Source organism: Microtus oregoni, unplaced genomic scaffold, assembly GCF_018167655.1.
Source record: "Microtus oregoni isolate MIOR12 unplaced genomic scaffold, Mior012 000002F_ref0000024, whole genome shotgun sequence".
Taxonomy (NCBI): domain Eukaryota; kingdom Metazoa; phylum Chordata; class Mammalia; order Rodentia; family Cricetidae; genus Microtus; species Microtus oregoni.
Genome location: NW_024543061.1, coordinates 81,429,490 through 81,446,041, shown reverse-complemented (window position 1 = coordinate 81,446,041; position 16,552 = coordinate 81,429,490). Strand labels below are relative to the sequence as shown.

At 35.5% G+C, this 16,552-nt stretch overlaps 1 protein-coding gene across 1 annotated transcript in view; it reads left to right on the top strand.

The window, feature by feature from the left end:
• LOC121434032 (solute carrier organic anion transporter family member 1A5-like) overlaps window positions 1-16,552 on the top strand; it is a 55,735-nt gene that overhangs the window by 20,416 nt on the left and 18,767 nt on the right. The window contains exons 7-10 of the mRNA XM_041632792.1: window positions 1,815-1,913; window positions 4,706-4,927; window positions 11,397-11,561; window positions 15,508-15,709. Of these exons, the coding sequence (XP_041488726.1) occupies window positions 1,815-1,913; window positions 4,706-4,927; window positions 11,397-11,561; window positions 15,508-15,709 (688 nt within the window). The remainder of the gene's footprint in view (window positions 1-1,814; window positions 1,914-4,705; window positions 4,928-11,396; window positions 11,562-15,507; window positions 15,710-16,552) is intronic.

The following is a 16,552-nucleotide window of genomic DNA, read 5'->3' as shown; positions in this document are numbered from 1 at the left end:
TCAGAAAAGTTGGAAGATGCTGTTGGTGGAATCAAAGAAACTAGGTGAGATTGAAATAGACGAAGAAAATGAAAATAATAATAAGAAAAGAAAGATGATCAGGAAAGCACCAAAGAGAAGTTCCATTATAAGGACACATTCTTTCTTTGGAAGGAAGTTCCGAGTGAAGGCCTGTGATGAAGACACTTTACAAGAAATCCATCACAGCACACAGTTTTTTGAGATGGTGGTAGTTTCATTTCTGTTTCTGTAAGGAAATGCAACCTTGGAGAGAAGACTAATAATTTATTTGTCTTATAATTCCATCTCAACAGAAAAGTCACAGTAGCAGGATTTTGAATCCACTGGTCACACCCAGAAGAGCAGAGATAGTAAATCTATGCATGCTTATTTATTTGCTTGTATGGTTGTACTCAGCTCTTTTTCTACTCTTACACAGTTGATGACTTCCTGCCTAGGGAATGGTAGTGCCCACAGTGGGCTGGGTCTTCTCACATCAATTAACTTAATTAAGACAGTCTTCTATGGACATGTCCACAAAAACCATTATGGACAATATCTCATTAATACTTTCTTCTGGGAGTTCTAGGTTGTATCAAGTTGACAATCAAAGATAATCAACATAGAAAACATGGCTATGGAAGCATCAAAAGGCACTTGCTAACACCATGGCTTTGATGGGGCTGAGTGTGATAGGGCAGCCTTTGACCTTAACTCAGAATAAAAGAGAATTTGGAATGTGGCTTTAAGCAATAAAACTTCTTTGTCAGTCTGTTTTTTATAACTTTAATAAATACCTGATATAATAATTGATAATTAGAAAGGATTCATTTGGTTCACAGCTCTGGAAGTTTTGGTCTATGTTGCTGGATTGTGTGTTTTAGAAGCCTGTCATGAGGCAGTTCATTATGATGGAAGGACAGGTGGAGTGAAACCATTCATCTTGAGACTAGGAAGCAAAGTAGAATGAGGAAAAGGTGATGGTTATACTCCAGATGACCTGAAGACCCAGATCCATTCCCTGCCTCAGTAGGGTCCCATCAGACTCCAGTGGTGCCTCCTGAGAAACAAGTCTGTCACACATCAGCTTCTGGGAAACATTTTATATTGAAACAATTGTAACTTCCATCTTAATATTACAGAAACCAGTGCCTGTACATGCAACTTACATATGTACATGCAAATATATGTACACATACATACAAAGTTTAATTTTTCATATGTTGTATATATAAGAATATCTGAAGTAGTATGGTATAACTCAATTGTAGAGCACTTATTTGTTGACAGAGGCTTCTGCTCTGCCTAGTTTTACAGCCACATAAAGGCTTACCTTAATTATAAACTGGTTGGCCTATTAATTCAGGCTTTTCTTTAACTAACTTGTACATCTTAAATTACCCCATAATTCTTGTCTGTGTTAGCCATGAGGCCTGGTAAATTTTATCAGTGAGTCATTCTCATCTTGCTTCCTCTTTGTTTGGATGATGAGTGCAAACTGAAACTTTCCTCTTCTCACAATTCTCCTATTCTGGTCAACCTGCCTATATATCATGCCTGGTCACCCCACTTATAATTCTTGATTAGTTACTGGCCAATCCATGTTTTATTAAGGCAATACAAGTGACAAATCTTTATAGGGTGCAAGTTGATTTGCCACAACACTTATCAATTTTGCCAGATTTGATACCAAGCTCTACAAAGGAAGGAAAAGTAATCTAATGTTAAAAATAATTCATTCTCCAGGCTTCTTTTTATTATGTGAGCAAAATCTTTATGTGGTTGTGTAACTTCCTATTTTTGTTTACTTCCAGGGATTTTAGAAGCAGGAAACATTGTTGGCCCTTTTCTTGGACTTTTGTTGGCATCTTTCTTTGCAAGCATCTATGTAGACATTGGGTCTGTGAATACAGGTAAAATACATTTTATTAATATAGTATAGTCTCTGGAGTGTAAAAGACTGCTCCAGGTTGCTATACCGCTGCCTCCTTTGATCCTTAGTTAGGCATATTATCACTGCTTACAGTCTGCAGACCTAAGAGGAGCAGATGTAAGGATAAAATGTCACCTTCTAATCAAGAATCCACTATTCTCCCACCACATGACAGCTGCACCTTTGGTATCAGAGGATTTACTCACATAGATTTTTCTCAATGAGGCAGTCATTGTGGATAATGAAAGATATATTTCTGTTATATTATAAGCACCAATTAAAAAGGTTTTACATAGCAGATTCAGTAACTGCTAGTAAATATATTTCTGCAAGGGGCCTAGCCCCCAGAAGATCAGAGAAACTGCCAGAAAGCTATAGAGGAGGTGAACTATGGGACATATGCACAGACACCACTTTATATGAGGGCCAAAGCTTAGTTTTTTTTTTCTATCTTATGGTTGCTCTGACTCAGTTATATGTTTGTTAAGTTCTTTTACCCTATTATATTTTTTTACTTACTCTTTCAGTTGTTCTCCAGCTGTATTACACGTTTATTTATTCCCTAATGTTTTTTTCTCTTTCCTGATGCTTTTCGTTCTACGTGTCCCTTTCTCCTATGTCTTATGTTTTTGTTATCCACTTATATCTCATAATAAAAAGGATATCCATGCAAGAAAAGATTACCTCACTAACCACATGTCACATATTTTCCAAAAACTAATTAAAATTTTTACAATAGAAGAAATTACATTAGTATCACAAGTTACATGTTTTCATCAGAAGCCCACAACTAAACAATTTTCTTTGAATTAATTTTCGTATCAGAAAGAACATCTTCACCCCAAAGCAATGACATTTTTTATTATGGAATAACAAACATTTAAGCAAGTTAAGCATATTTCAGCTAGTTCCTTTTATACTGTCAGGCTCCTATTAGTGGTTTCAGTGTAATGAATTTCTATTTTTAACTATACTCTGAAGAAACTTTAAATGAGATATCAGCTAACCATCTATTTTTCTTTACACAATTGGGTCAATTTATTTCTTTTCATAACTTTGTGTTTTCAAGGTGCAATGGGGCCTATGATTAATTCTGTAACTTAATTACCAAGAACCTAGGCCTAACTTTGGGTTCAGGGACATAATTATTTTATTTAATCATCTGGTTTTACACAGGAACAAGTTGTTGTAGAGATTGGAGTGGTGGGCTGTGTTCCCGCCCGACTCCCGCAGAACTGGCTAGCTTATGCCCTGAAATAACAACACACAAATTGTATTCTTTTAAACATTGCTTGGCCCATTAGCTCTAGCCTCTTACAGGCTAATTCTCACATCTTGATTCACCCATTTCTAATAATCTGTGCAGCACCATGAGGTGGTGGCTTACTAGGAAGGATCTTAACCTGCATCCATCTTGGAGAGTTATCGAGTGTGCCTCACTTCCCTTCTTCCCAGAATTCTGTTCTGTTTACTCTGCCAACCTAATTTTCTGTCCTATCAAAGGGCCAAGGCAGTTTCATTATTAACCAATGAAAGTAACAGATAGATAGAAGACCCACCTACAACAATTCGTGGGTCTATAATTCATGAAGATTTCCTGCTCTTATTTTCTGTCTTCTGAAAATCTCTTATCTAACAAAAAGCAAGGTAACTCCTAGACTATATTTGCTTTTTTTTATGTCTTATTGGAGCAGAATAACTTAAATCATGTCCCTAATCATCTTTACTAATAGTCATAACTACCTGCATCTTTTATGTTAACTCAGAAAGTCAATCAAATCATTGATTCAACTAAGCACCATTACTCTTAGGAAAATCATCTTTATTATTATCTACAAATAAATTGACCAGTTAGGAGTGGGATTTTTTTCTTTCAAGAAACAATCACAGTATATTAGTTACAGTGAAGTCTCTTTATACAAATTATACTGTGCCAAATACAGCAGAAATATGGCAGCAGCAATATAAGTGGCATTCTGGAAAAAATACTCTAGGAGCTCTGCCTCTCTAGTATGTACCCAGGTAGCTTTGTCATACTCTGGGCTGTATTCCATAAGATTCATTTCTGTCTGCTCCTCCTATGACATGGCCTCTGGCAATATATCACCACGTATGTCTAGATCAGTCTGGTTAATTTTCTTAATGAATACACAAAACAAAAATAATTGCATATCATATGATGTTTTATTACCTTAATTTTCATACATGTGTATATCTGTGCACTATGTGTATGTGCACCTACTGAGTTTGAAGCAGGGTTTCAGATGTTGTAAAATCAGAGTTACAGACTATAACAAGTTTCTATGAGTGTGCTGGGAATAGAACCCAGGGCCTCTTTTAGTCACTGAACTGTCTTTCTACTCCCCTTTCTCACTCAATGTGATGCTTTGATATATGAACACATCTGGTTAAAACTGTTTTTTTATGTCTAAAATCATTTTATGTCATTTTGAAATAAAGTTTTAACTACTACACTTTATAGAAATTCAGAACCTTTTTTTCTTAAATAATTTTATCTCCACCCAATTGATCAAACTCAGACAGTTTTTCTACAGGTCTGAATTTACCCAAAGGGGTGGAAGATATTTGTAATCATATTATTTAGGAGTAAAGTCAGGTTTCGCAGGAAAAAACTCAACAAGAATAAATGTGAATAATTTACGAACAATACACAAATGTTGTGTTATATGAGATTATGATCCTTAACAATTTTCTACAATTTACACTGGAAATAATGAATCAAACTAACAAAATATCTATATTTCTCCACAGATGACTTGACCATAACTCCCACTGATACGCGCTGGGTCGGTGCTTGGTGGCTCGGCTTTTTGATCTTTGCAGGACTGAATGTTCTGATCAGCATCCCCTTTTTCTTTCTTCCCAACACTCTCCCAAAGGAAGAACTAGAGGATAATGCAGATGTGACTAACAGCAACAAAGAAGAGAAACACCAAGGAAAAGCCAAAAAGGAAAAACGTGGAATCACTAAAGGCAAACAGACAAACCTTAACCCCTGTATTTGGTTTAGATGGGTCTGCAGGTAGTGGAGCATGTGTCTGCTATGCTGAGTTAAGATGGTTTGTCACTACGGGTCCCTACTTAGATGCGTTAAACTTCTTCCCAAGTTATTGCTTGGAAACAACTCACATAATTTGTAAACAGCACATCTTAGATTAGACTTAATTGAAAATTCATCAATCTGTACACTCAATGAACAAATATATTTTCCCACCTGTTTTGAAAAGTCTATTTTATAGAAAATATTGTTCCAAGTTCAAATAAAACAACAAGAAATTCAAGTTAAATACAATGGGAGAGAATTACCTGTACTGAGGTAACTGCATAGATTGATAAGAAAAATGCCAGTTTAGCTGCGACCATGCTTGAAGTTAATGTTGGAGGATAATTCCTGAGAGGTGTAATAATCTTCTGTATTTGAAGGTGTGTGATAATTTACATGAGAACTTTTCCCTAAGGAGTTCTGTAAAACAAGCAGGAATGTTATTAACCTCTGGTGCAGAGCAGTGGTGCATCTGTGAGAAGCTGAGTGGTCAAGACTGCCCAACTCTTTATGTATGTCTGTATGTTTGTTTGTTTGTATGTATGTATGAATCAATCTTTTTTTAATTTACATACCAATCTCAGTTCCCAATGCCTCCTGTCCTCCTCCACCCCTGACCTCCTTTCTACTCTACTCCCATTCACACCTCAGAGAGGGTGAGGCTACCTATGCAGAATCAACAAAGGTCATCACTTTGAGGCAGAAAAAGGCCTTTCATCTTATATCTAGGCCATCCAAGGTATCCCTCCATAAAGAATAGGTTCCAAAAATTCAGTGCAAACACTCGGAATAAATCCTGGTCCCACTACCAGTGGCCTCACAGACTGCCCAACCCACACAATTGTTATCCACATTCAGAGGGCTTACTTTGCTGCTATACAGGTTCCTCCACTGCCAGTACAGAGTCAGTGAGTTTCCACTAGCTCAGCTGGGCTGTTTCAGGTCCTGATCTCTTTGCTCATGTTATAGCTCATTTCTCTATTCAACTGGACTCTCAGAGCTCAGCCCAGTACTTCACTGTAAATCTTTGCATCTGCTTCCATCAGTTGATGGATGAGGGTCCTATGATGACAATTAAGGTAGTCATCAAGCTAATTCCAGGGAAAGCCAGTTCAGGCACCTCTCCACTATTGCTTAGGGTCTAAGCTGAGGTCAACCATATGAATTCCTGGGAATTTCTCTACTGCTAGGTTTCTTGCTAGTGGCTCCATCAATCAAGACATCTCTCCTTGCTTTACCTCTCTTTCTTGACTATTCTGTTCCCTCATGTTCTCCTCTTCCTCTTCATCCTTCCACCTCCCCATCCACTTTCATTTCTCTTCCTTTCCATCCTTCCCCCAACTCAACCATCCCCTTCCTGTATGTTCTTATCCCTCATCTGCTCTCCTCTACTGTCCCCTTCCAGTTTACCCAGGAGATCTCATCTATGTACACAGGAGAACCTGTCTATTTTTCCTTCCTAGGGAGTTTCATGTTTCTTTCTCTTAGGGTTCTTTTTGTTACCTAGTTTCTCTGGGGTAGTGGACTATAAATTCAGTTTCCTTTTCTCTACATCTAATATCCACTAATGGGTGAGAACATACCATGTTTGTCTTTTGGGGTCTGAATTACCTGAGTGAGGTAACCAGTTTTGACTTTTTTCCTAGTTTAATCCATTTGCCTGAAAATTTCAAGATGATATTGTTTTATATTACTTTTTTATTGCTGAGTAGTATTCCATTTGTAAATGTAACAAATTTTCTTTATCCATTCTTTGTTGGAGGTACATCTAGGTTGTTTCCAGTTTCTGCCTAATTAGGAATATGCTACTGTGAACACAGTTGAACAAATGTCCTTGTGGTATGAGTGTGAATCCTTTGTGTATACGCCCAAGAGTAGTATGAGTAGGTCTTGACTTAGATTGATTCCCAATTTTCTGAGAAACTGCCATAATGATTTCCAAAGTAGTTGTATAAGTTTGCATTCACAGGAGCAATGGAAAAGTGTTCCCCTTACTCCATTTTCTCTCCAGCATTAGCTATCATCAATGTTTATGATCTTATCCCCTTTGACTTGTATAAGGTGGTATCACAAGAGAAGTTTTGGTTTGTATTTTTCTGATGGCTACAGATGTTGAGTAATTCCTTGATGAAGATCTTTTCCCATTCTGTAGGCTGCTGTTTTGTCTTTTTGACTGTGTCTTTTGCCTTTGAGAAACTTCTGTTTCAGGAGGTCTTATTTATTAATTGTTGCTCTCAGTGTCTGCACTACTAATGTTGTATTAGTAAGTGGTCTCCTGTGCCCATGCATTCAAAGCTACTTCCCTGTTTCTATTATGTGAAGTTCAGTGGGGCTGGATTTATGTTGAGGCCTTTGATCCATTTAGACTTGAATTTTGTTCATTGGGTAAATATGGATTTATTTGCATCCTAAATGTCAACATCCAGTTGTGCCAGCATCATATGTTGAAGATGATTTCTTTTTTCCATTGTATAAATTTAGCTTTTTTGTTCAAAAGTCAGATGTTAATAAGTGTATGGATTAATATCCAGGTCTTCAATTCAATTCCATCAGTACACATGCCTGTTTTTATGCCAATACTAAGCTATTACTATAGCGTTATAGCAGATCTTGAACTCAGGAATGATGATACCTCCAGAAGTTTTTTTCTTTTTTTTTTTGTTAAGGATTGTTTTGGCTATCCCTGGTTTGTTGTTTTTCCATATGAAGTTGAATATTGGTCTTTCAAGTTCTATGAAGTGTGTTGGGATTTTGATGGGGATTGCATTGAATCTGTAGATTTATTTTATTAAGATCATCATTTTTATTAGGTTGATCCTACCTATTCAATAGCATAGGAGATCTTTCCATTTTCTGATATTTTTTCAGCTTCTTTCTTTAGATATTTAAAGTTCTTTTCATACAGATCTTTCTGTTCTTTGTTAGCATTACCCCAAGATATTTTTTGTTACTTGTGGCTAATGTAAAGGATGATGTTTCTCTGGTTTCTTTCTCAGTTCATTTCATTTGTCATTTGTATATAGGAGCAATACTGATTATTTTGAGTTTACCTGTATTCTGCCACATTACTGATGGCATTTATCAGTTGTAGGAGGTATAGGTTGAATTTTTGGGATGATATATGTTTACTATCCTATCATCTGCATATAATGGTATTTTGACTTTTTCCTTTCTAATTTGTATTTCCTTGATCTCTTTTTGCTGTCTAATTGCTCTAGCTAGACCTTCTAGTAGTATATTGAATAGATATGGAGGGAATGGATTGCCTTGTCTTATTCCTCATTTTAGTGTAATCACTTTGAGTTTCTTTCTATTTAATTTTATGTTGGCTGTCGACTTGCTGTATATTGCTTTTATTATGTGAGGTAAGTTCCTTGTATCCCTGATTTCTCCAAGGCCTTTATCATGAAGGGGTGTTGGATTTTGTCAAATGATTTTTCAGTATCTAATGAGATGTTCATATTCTTTTATTTCAATTTATTTATGTGATAGATTACATTGATAGATCTTTGTATGTTGAACCATACCTCAACTCTAGGATGAAGCCAACTTGATCCTGGGCATGATTTCTTGATGTATTTTAGGGTTCAGTTTGCCAGCATTTTTTGAGCATTTTGCATCAATGTTCATGAGGGAGATTGGTATGTAATTCTCTTTCTTATTGAGTGTGGCTTGAATATCAGGGTACCCATAGCTTGTATAAAAGTGTTTGGTAAAGTTCCTTTTTTTTTCTATTGTGTGGAACAATTTGAGGAGTATAGGTATTAGCTCTTCTTTGAAGTTCTGACAGAATTCTACATTGAAACCCACCAGCCCTGTGCTTTTTTGAGGGGGAGGGCTGAGGAGAGACTTTTGATGACAGATTCTATTTCTTAGGGTTTATAGGTCTATTTAAATAAACTGTTTGTGTATTTTTGATTTGTAGCTTCTATACAGAAATTTGTCCATTTCTTTTATATTTTTTTTTCAAATTTTGTGGAATATATGTTTTCAAATTATAAGCTAATGGTTTTCTGGAATTCCTCAGTGTCTGTTGTTATATCACCCTTTTATTTCTGATTTTTTAAATTTTAATATTCTTTCTCTGCTTTTGGTTCGTTTAGATAAAGGTTTGTCTATTTTGTTGATTTTTTGAACCAGTTCTTTGTTTCATTGATTTCTTGTATTGTTTCATTTGTTTCTATTTTATTGATTTCAGCTCTCATTTTTTTTTTTTTTTGATTTTTTGAGACATGGTTTCTCCATAGCTTTTTGGTTCCTGTCCTGGAACTAGCTCTTTTAGACCAGGCTGGCCTCGAACTCACAGAGATCCACCTGCCTCTGCCTTCTGAGTGCTGGGATTAAAGGCATGTGCCACTACCGCCCAGCTTCAGCTCTCAATTTTATTATTTGTTGTCATCTATTTCTCCTGGGTGAGACTGCTTTTTTTTGTTACATAGCAATCAGGTGTGGTGTTAAGTCACTAGTATGAGATTCCTTCTCTTTCTTTATGTAGCACTTAGTGCGATGTACTTTCCCCTGAGCACTGCTTTCATAGTGTCCCATGGGTTTGGGTATGTTGTGCATTCATTTTTGTTGAATTCTAAGAAGTCTTTAATTTCTTTCTTTCTTTCTTTCTTTCTTTCTTTCTTTCTTTCTTTGTTACTTAGGGTTGATTTAGTTGAGCATTGTTCAATTTCAATGAATCTGTAGGGTTTCTGCAATTAGTGTTGTTTTTAATTCTGACTTTAAGCCATAGTGGTCTGATAAGATATAGGAGGTTATTCCAATTATTTTATATCTGTTGAGGTTTGCTTTGTTTCTGACCATGTGGTCAATTTTAGAGAAGGCTCCATAAGGTATTGAAAAGAAAGTATATTCTTTTGTGTTTGGGTTAAATGTTCTGTAGATGTCTGTTAGATCCATTTGTATAATGGCATCTATTAGTTCTCTTATGATCTGTTAAGTTTCCATCTGGCAGACATGTCCATTGGTGAGAGTGGAATGGTGAAGTCCTCTACTATTAGTGTGTGGAGTTTGATGTGAAATTTAAGCTTTAGTAATTTTTTTTACATATGTGGGTGCTCTTGTAATTGGTGCATAGTTGAGATTTCATCTTGATGGATTTCCTGTGATGAATATCAAGTATCTTTTGGCATCTCTTTTGATTGCTTTTAGTTACAAGTCTATTTTTTAGATATTAGGATAGCTACACCAGCTTGTTTCTTAGGTCCATTTCATTAGAAATTCTTTCCCAACCCTCACTCTAACGTAATATCTGTTTTTGAAGTTGAGGTATGTTTCTTGTATGCAGAAGAAGGATGGGTCCTGTTTTCTATTCATTCTGTTAGCCTATGTCTTTTTATGCGTGAATAGAGTCCATTGATATTAAGAGATATTAATGAACAGCGATTGTTAATTTTTGTTACTTTTCAATGGTAGTATTTGTGTGTTTCCCTTCTTAGGGATTTTCTGGTGTGAGGAGGTTATTTGTTGCCTGTGTTTTTGTGGGTAAAGATAATTTCCTTTTGTTGAAGTTTTTCTTATAGTATTTTCCTTAAGGCTGGATTTGTGGATTGGTGTTGTTTAAATCTGGTTTTGTCATAGAATATCTTTTTTCTTCCATCAACGGTGATTGAAAGCTTTGCCAAGAATGACAGCCTGGGCTTGAATACATGGTTTTATAGTGTCTTCAGCATATCTGTCCAGGTTATACTGGCTTTCATAGTTTCCATTAAGAATTGGGTTTAATTTTGATAGTTCAGCTTTTATATGGTACTTGGCCTTTTCCCTTGCAGCTCTTAATATTCTTGCTTTTTCTGTTTTCCTTATTGCCTCAGTTTCATTATTTGAGTCTTGAACTCTTCACTATACCTGTTTAATTGGTTTTTTTTCTTGATTTTCTTTATGACATTTATTGATTTTAGGGATTTTTTTTCATTTTCTCGTTAAGAGTCTCTATCATGTTCATAAGTTATATTTTTCTGTGTTAGGATGCTAAGTTTTGTTGTTGCCATATTGCTGTTTAGGTTTTTGAATGTATTCTTTCATTGGTGCCTATCCAAGTCTTCCTGAAATTGATTAAGGCAGTATCTTTGTAACTTGGTCCAATCTTTGTAGGTGGTATCTGTGTCTCTGGGATCCTGTCTTGGACTGGTTGTTGCAATTGTTTTCTGTGTCAAGAGTTTGCTCATGATCTGCTTTATGCAGTCCATGTCTGTGTCTCAGGGAGTCACTGAGGTCATGGCTGCTAACTTTTAAAAACTCCTTAAGTGTTGATATAGAACTTTAGCCCAGAGGGGTAATGATTTATCAAATGCATTTCTGTAACACTACAAAATCTGTGAGAAGATTTCAGTTTACCAGACACAAAATGCAAGACTGGGTTATCTTGATGGTATTGATACTCTCTTGTTTCAGATTTCTTGCCATTCATGAAGAGCCTCTTCTGCAACCCGATTTATATGCTTTTTGTCCTTGTATCTGTGCTTCAGATCAGTTCATATAGCATAACATTTGTCTTCATGCCTAAATACCTGGAACAACAATTTGGAAAATCAACTGCAGAGATAGTATTTCTCATGGGTATGTAATTTCATTATTTCATTATTTGAACTCTCCCTTTCCTCAAGAACATAATAAAAACTGTCTCCAAAGACATGCCAAACAACATGACTCAGAAACAAGGAAATTGAGGTCTGTTCGCAATTTTGTAAATTTCTTCTTTCTAGTCTCCAGGAAAATAAATAGGTAGGTGGGAAAGTGAAACTAAGAATGAGGAAAAGAAGAAGGGTGGAGTCAGAGGAATCACCAGCAGAAGCTGAAGGAGCAGGAGACTAATGTGCCATGCTAATAAAGATTCTATATTTTACTCCCAGAGTTTACTTCTGAGCTTCAAGAATTGCCTTTCACATTACTCCTAATTCAGTTGCTTTGTCCTCTGTGGGTTTTTTTTTTTTTTTTTTTTTTTTTTTTTTTTTTTTTTTTTTGTGGAGTCTGTGCAGTCATATCTACTTTTCTTGTTAGTACACTAAACCTAGGGATCATACCTCACTTTGAATTTTTCCTGAGTTCTAATATATAGATGGAAGTTTTAGTCCTTCCAGAAACTCCCAAGTAAACACAACAAGGCTTATATTAATTACAAATCCTCAGTCAATAGCTCAGGTTAATTGCTAACCAGCTCAAACATTTTAAATTAACACGTAATCCTTATTACATTCTGCCAGATAGTTGCATCTTTATTAGCATGGCACATTAGTCTCCTGCTCCCTCAGCTTCTGCTGGTGACTCCTCTTACTCCACCCTTCTTCTTTTCCTCATTCTTGGTTTCACTGTTCCACTTACCTCTGTATTTTTAAGCTATTATTCAGTCAACTTCCTTATTAAATCAATGAGAGTAATACATGTTTACAGCATACAAAAGGATTATTCCACAGCATTTCCCAATTTTGTCTAATTAAAACAGGTTTTACCTTTTGCATATTAAGATTATAAACAACAAAAACAGTTATTAAGAATTACTCGTACAATATCTTGTCAATTTGATAGATAAAATATTCTATCATCTATCTTATCTTGGTGATTCTAAAATTTTATCCTTAATTTATTCATTGTAACTGAGGAAAGTTATAATTATGACTATCTAATCTACAACTCCATTAAAGACCTAAGAATGATGAAATATTACTAATGATAGGACATCTTGCTGCTTGGACAGTCAGTCAAAGTTTCTCTTTAACATTGGGGAATCCATCTTCAGTCTACCATCTTAGAGTATCTAGCAGACTTTTCTGTGATGCAAGAAATTTGAAGGACTTTCCTGTCTTGTATTAACAAAGTTCATCAATTGTTTGTTTGTTTGTGTGTGTGTGTGTGTGTGTCCTGCAGAATGTCTGACAGATTCTTTCATGAAGGAGGAATCTCAAAGGACTATCATGCCTTGTATTGGAAAAGTCCAACAATCATTTTCCTATCTGTTCTGTAGAATTTCTGGCAGACATTTCTATGAAGCAGGAATCTTAAAAGTCTGTCCTCCCTTGTTTTATCCAAGTTCAGCAATCTTTTCCTATGGGTCTGGCATGTCCAGTATATAGAGCATGCAGTCAAGGTTCAAGACAAAAGTAGTTTCTTGCCAAAATGACTATACTTGCCACAAAGAAAACAAATGCCTACAGAGTTGAATTGATGCATATTATCTTCTCTGAAGTAAATTAGTGCTATTGGGAGAAGATGTGTCTCATTGTCATGAAAAACCTTATGTTAAGAAAACATTTCATATGTCATATCCTATAGATCTTTGATCACTTGAAAATCATTTATCTAAAATATATTTCTACATGATCTTGAAAACATACCTAATATATCTACAAATATGTTGTACTAAAGAGTAACTTGTATTTGTTGATTACCCTAAATATTTTATAATAACTTTCAAAAACTAGAACTTTAGCTTTTATTTTTTTTTAATGAACTGCAAAGGTATAACAACTTAAACAACATTAGAAACATATATTCAATGACACAAAATTAACTTTAAATTTACATCAATATACTATATTCCCCTAATTGATTGCAAACATCCATTGGCCAACAAATAACTAAAAGCCTCCCCCACATCTCTTGGGAATATAGGCATTATGTTCCCCAAACTGCTTTTTGATGTCTGTTGGTGAAGGCATCTTTAGGGTGCCTGAGAAAATTTGAGATAATGACCAAGTGTTAGGAAGATAAGCAATAAACTTATAGATATTATCTGCAAGATCCATGACGTCTTCCATGATCAAACCTGATAAATATTACTCCTGAAAGAATGCACAGATTCTTGTTTTCTGTGGGAACAAAAGCAAATACTCTTCTCCAAAACGTTTTTGATTTTTATTTGACAAGTACATTTTTATTTCATTCTTAAATTTAAGATGACCCTAAAGTTAAAATTTGCAGACCTGTTAACAATTCCATGTCCCCTAGCAACTGTCTTTTGCTCATTGGAATTCAAAATTTTCAAAATCAATAAAATAACATTCTTTATTTAGACTCCTTATGTATTCCCCATATCTGCACGTTTTATTATTTGTTGTTATTGTGCTTCTCTCTTTAAAGACTTTATTATTTTAAACTATTCTTTCTCAGTTCACTTTTTCTTAAGTTTATATATAAATATATATTTAAACACCATAGCACATTTAGACATTATTTTTCATTTTGGTTCTCTTTATATTGTGTATATCTATCCTTTTCTGACCACACAAGTCAAACTTTAAACTGCTAAGTGGCTTTTCACTGGCAGGACTCATGGGTGAATATACCTGCTTGGTTCCCTGAGACCCTTGTCTCATGGCTGAGGTCTGTTTATCACCAGCTCTGGAAGCTATGCTACCCACCATAACTATGGGAAGTTTCTCGGTTTACATAACCACCAAGTAACTCTCATCCACCATTCATATACACCACTTACGTGTTTAGTAGCAGCACCTCTGAAGAGACATGGCCATTTTTTTGCCATGCCAAGAAGCTGTCTCCTAAAGTAGTTGTACCTCTGCTTACTGCCAGCAAACAGAACATACCAGAGTAAAGGCAATTATCAATAAGTTGTTCCTGACTGCATTTTTGTGGTCTTAAATAAACTCAGTGAAACTTATATTAAATCTAAATGCTCAGCCAATAGCTCAGGCTTATTATTGCCTTATAAATTAACCCATATTCTTTATTTATGCGTTGACAAAAGAGGGTACCTTTATTAGCATGGCACATTCATCTCTTGCTCCCTCAGAATATGCAGGCTATTCTTCCCACTCTACGCTTCTTCTTCCCTTCATTCCTAATTTGGTTTTTCTGTCTATTTCTATCCTGTTCAGCTACTGGCCAGTCGGCATTTTTATTAGATCAATGAGAGTAGTACATATTCACTGTGCATTATTCAAATTACATTTAGTCTTTAAAAATTTCAATCATAATCTGTCAGGATCTACATTATGTAGAAATTTCTAAAAGTTCAAATCCCAGTGCCTACCCTCAGATGAATAAAATTAAATGTAATGGTATGGAGTTGAAAAGGAAGCATAAATTCATCTGAGATTGGAGCTGATGTTACATGAATGCAACCTAGACAGTATTTTATTGTCCTTTTCTTATATTTCTTTGTTTTTTTTTTAAGCAGTGGAATTAGAGTCAGGAAGAAAGATTTCTGGGCAACTTAAGTAGTACACAGAATGTTCTATATGTGATAAGCATGGGTTCAGTGGTGACATTCAAAATTACAGAGTTGAAAGAAGTACCTAAAATACATAAATGTGTGTATGTGTCTCTGTGTGAGAGGGTTACAATGTGTTTATAACTTGTTTTAAATAATTAGACAAATGCCAATTGTTTCTTAAAGTGACATTATGGGGCATTTGAAATATGTGAATGAGTAGGAGTTAGGATGACTTTATATTAGAGTTAACTAATTTCCTAAGTAAGATATCTTTAAAAATTGATACCATTTATTTTTCTGCTGTGTTTATAAATACTATTCTATTTTCATTTATAGGTATTTATAACTTACCTCCAACAGTTTTTGGATATTTAATTGGCGGTTTTGTTATGAAAAAGTTCAAGTTTACTGTCAAGAAAGCTGCATACGTAGCTTTCTGCTTATCGCTGACTGAGTGGCTTTTATTTTTCTTAAACTTTCTGTGGACCTGTGATAATATCCCAGTTGCTGGCTTAACTACATCTTATGAGCATGAACGGTATGTTATTTCCTAAGTAAGATCATAATATTTTCACTAATGTTAATCCATTTTTCTTCAAGCACCGTATATGACCAGGCCATTTTATTACAACATGAAGACAATCATTCATATTTACTTCCCTGCTCCCACATCCAACCCTCCTCCATTCCCTCAAGCTCTCCCCATCTTCCCCTGCTCCCTCCTCTCTCCCCATTTCCCCTCATACCCGCCCCACTCCCACCTCCATGTTCCTAACCCCTGTCCGGCAATGTTGTACACTTCCAATATCCAGGAAGATAACTTTATGTTTTTCTTTGGGTCCACCTTCTTATTTAGCTTCTCTATGATCACGAATTTTGGGCTCAATATCTTTTGTTTATGGCTAGCATCCACTTATGTGGGAGGACATACCATGTTCATCTTTTTGGGTCTGAATTACCTCACTAAGGATAGTTTTCTATTTCCATCCATTTGCATGCAAAATTCAAGATGTCGTTTTTTACTGCTGAGTAGAACTCTAAAGTGTATATGTGCCACACCTTCTTTATCCATTCTTCAATTAAAGGGCACCTAGGTTATTTCCAGCTTCTGACTATTACAAATAATGCTGCTATGAACATAGTTGAACAAATGCTTTTGTAGTATGATTGGGCATCTCTTGGTTATATTACCAAGAGTGGAATTGCTGGGTCCTGAGGTAGGTTGACTCCCAGTTTTCTGAGAAACCACCACACTGATTTCCAAAGTGGTTGCACAAGTTTGCATTCCCATCAGTAATGGATGAGTGTTCCCCTTACTCCACATCCTCTCCAGCATAGGCTCTCATTGGTATTTATTATTTTAGCTCTTCTGACAGGTGTA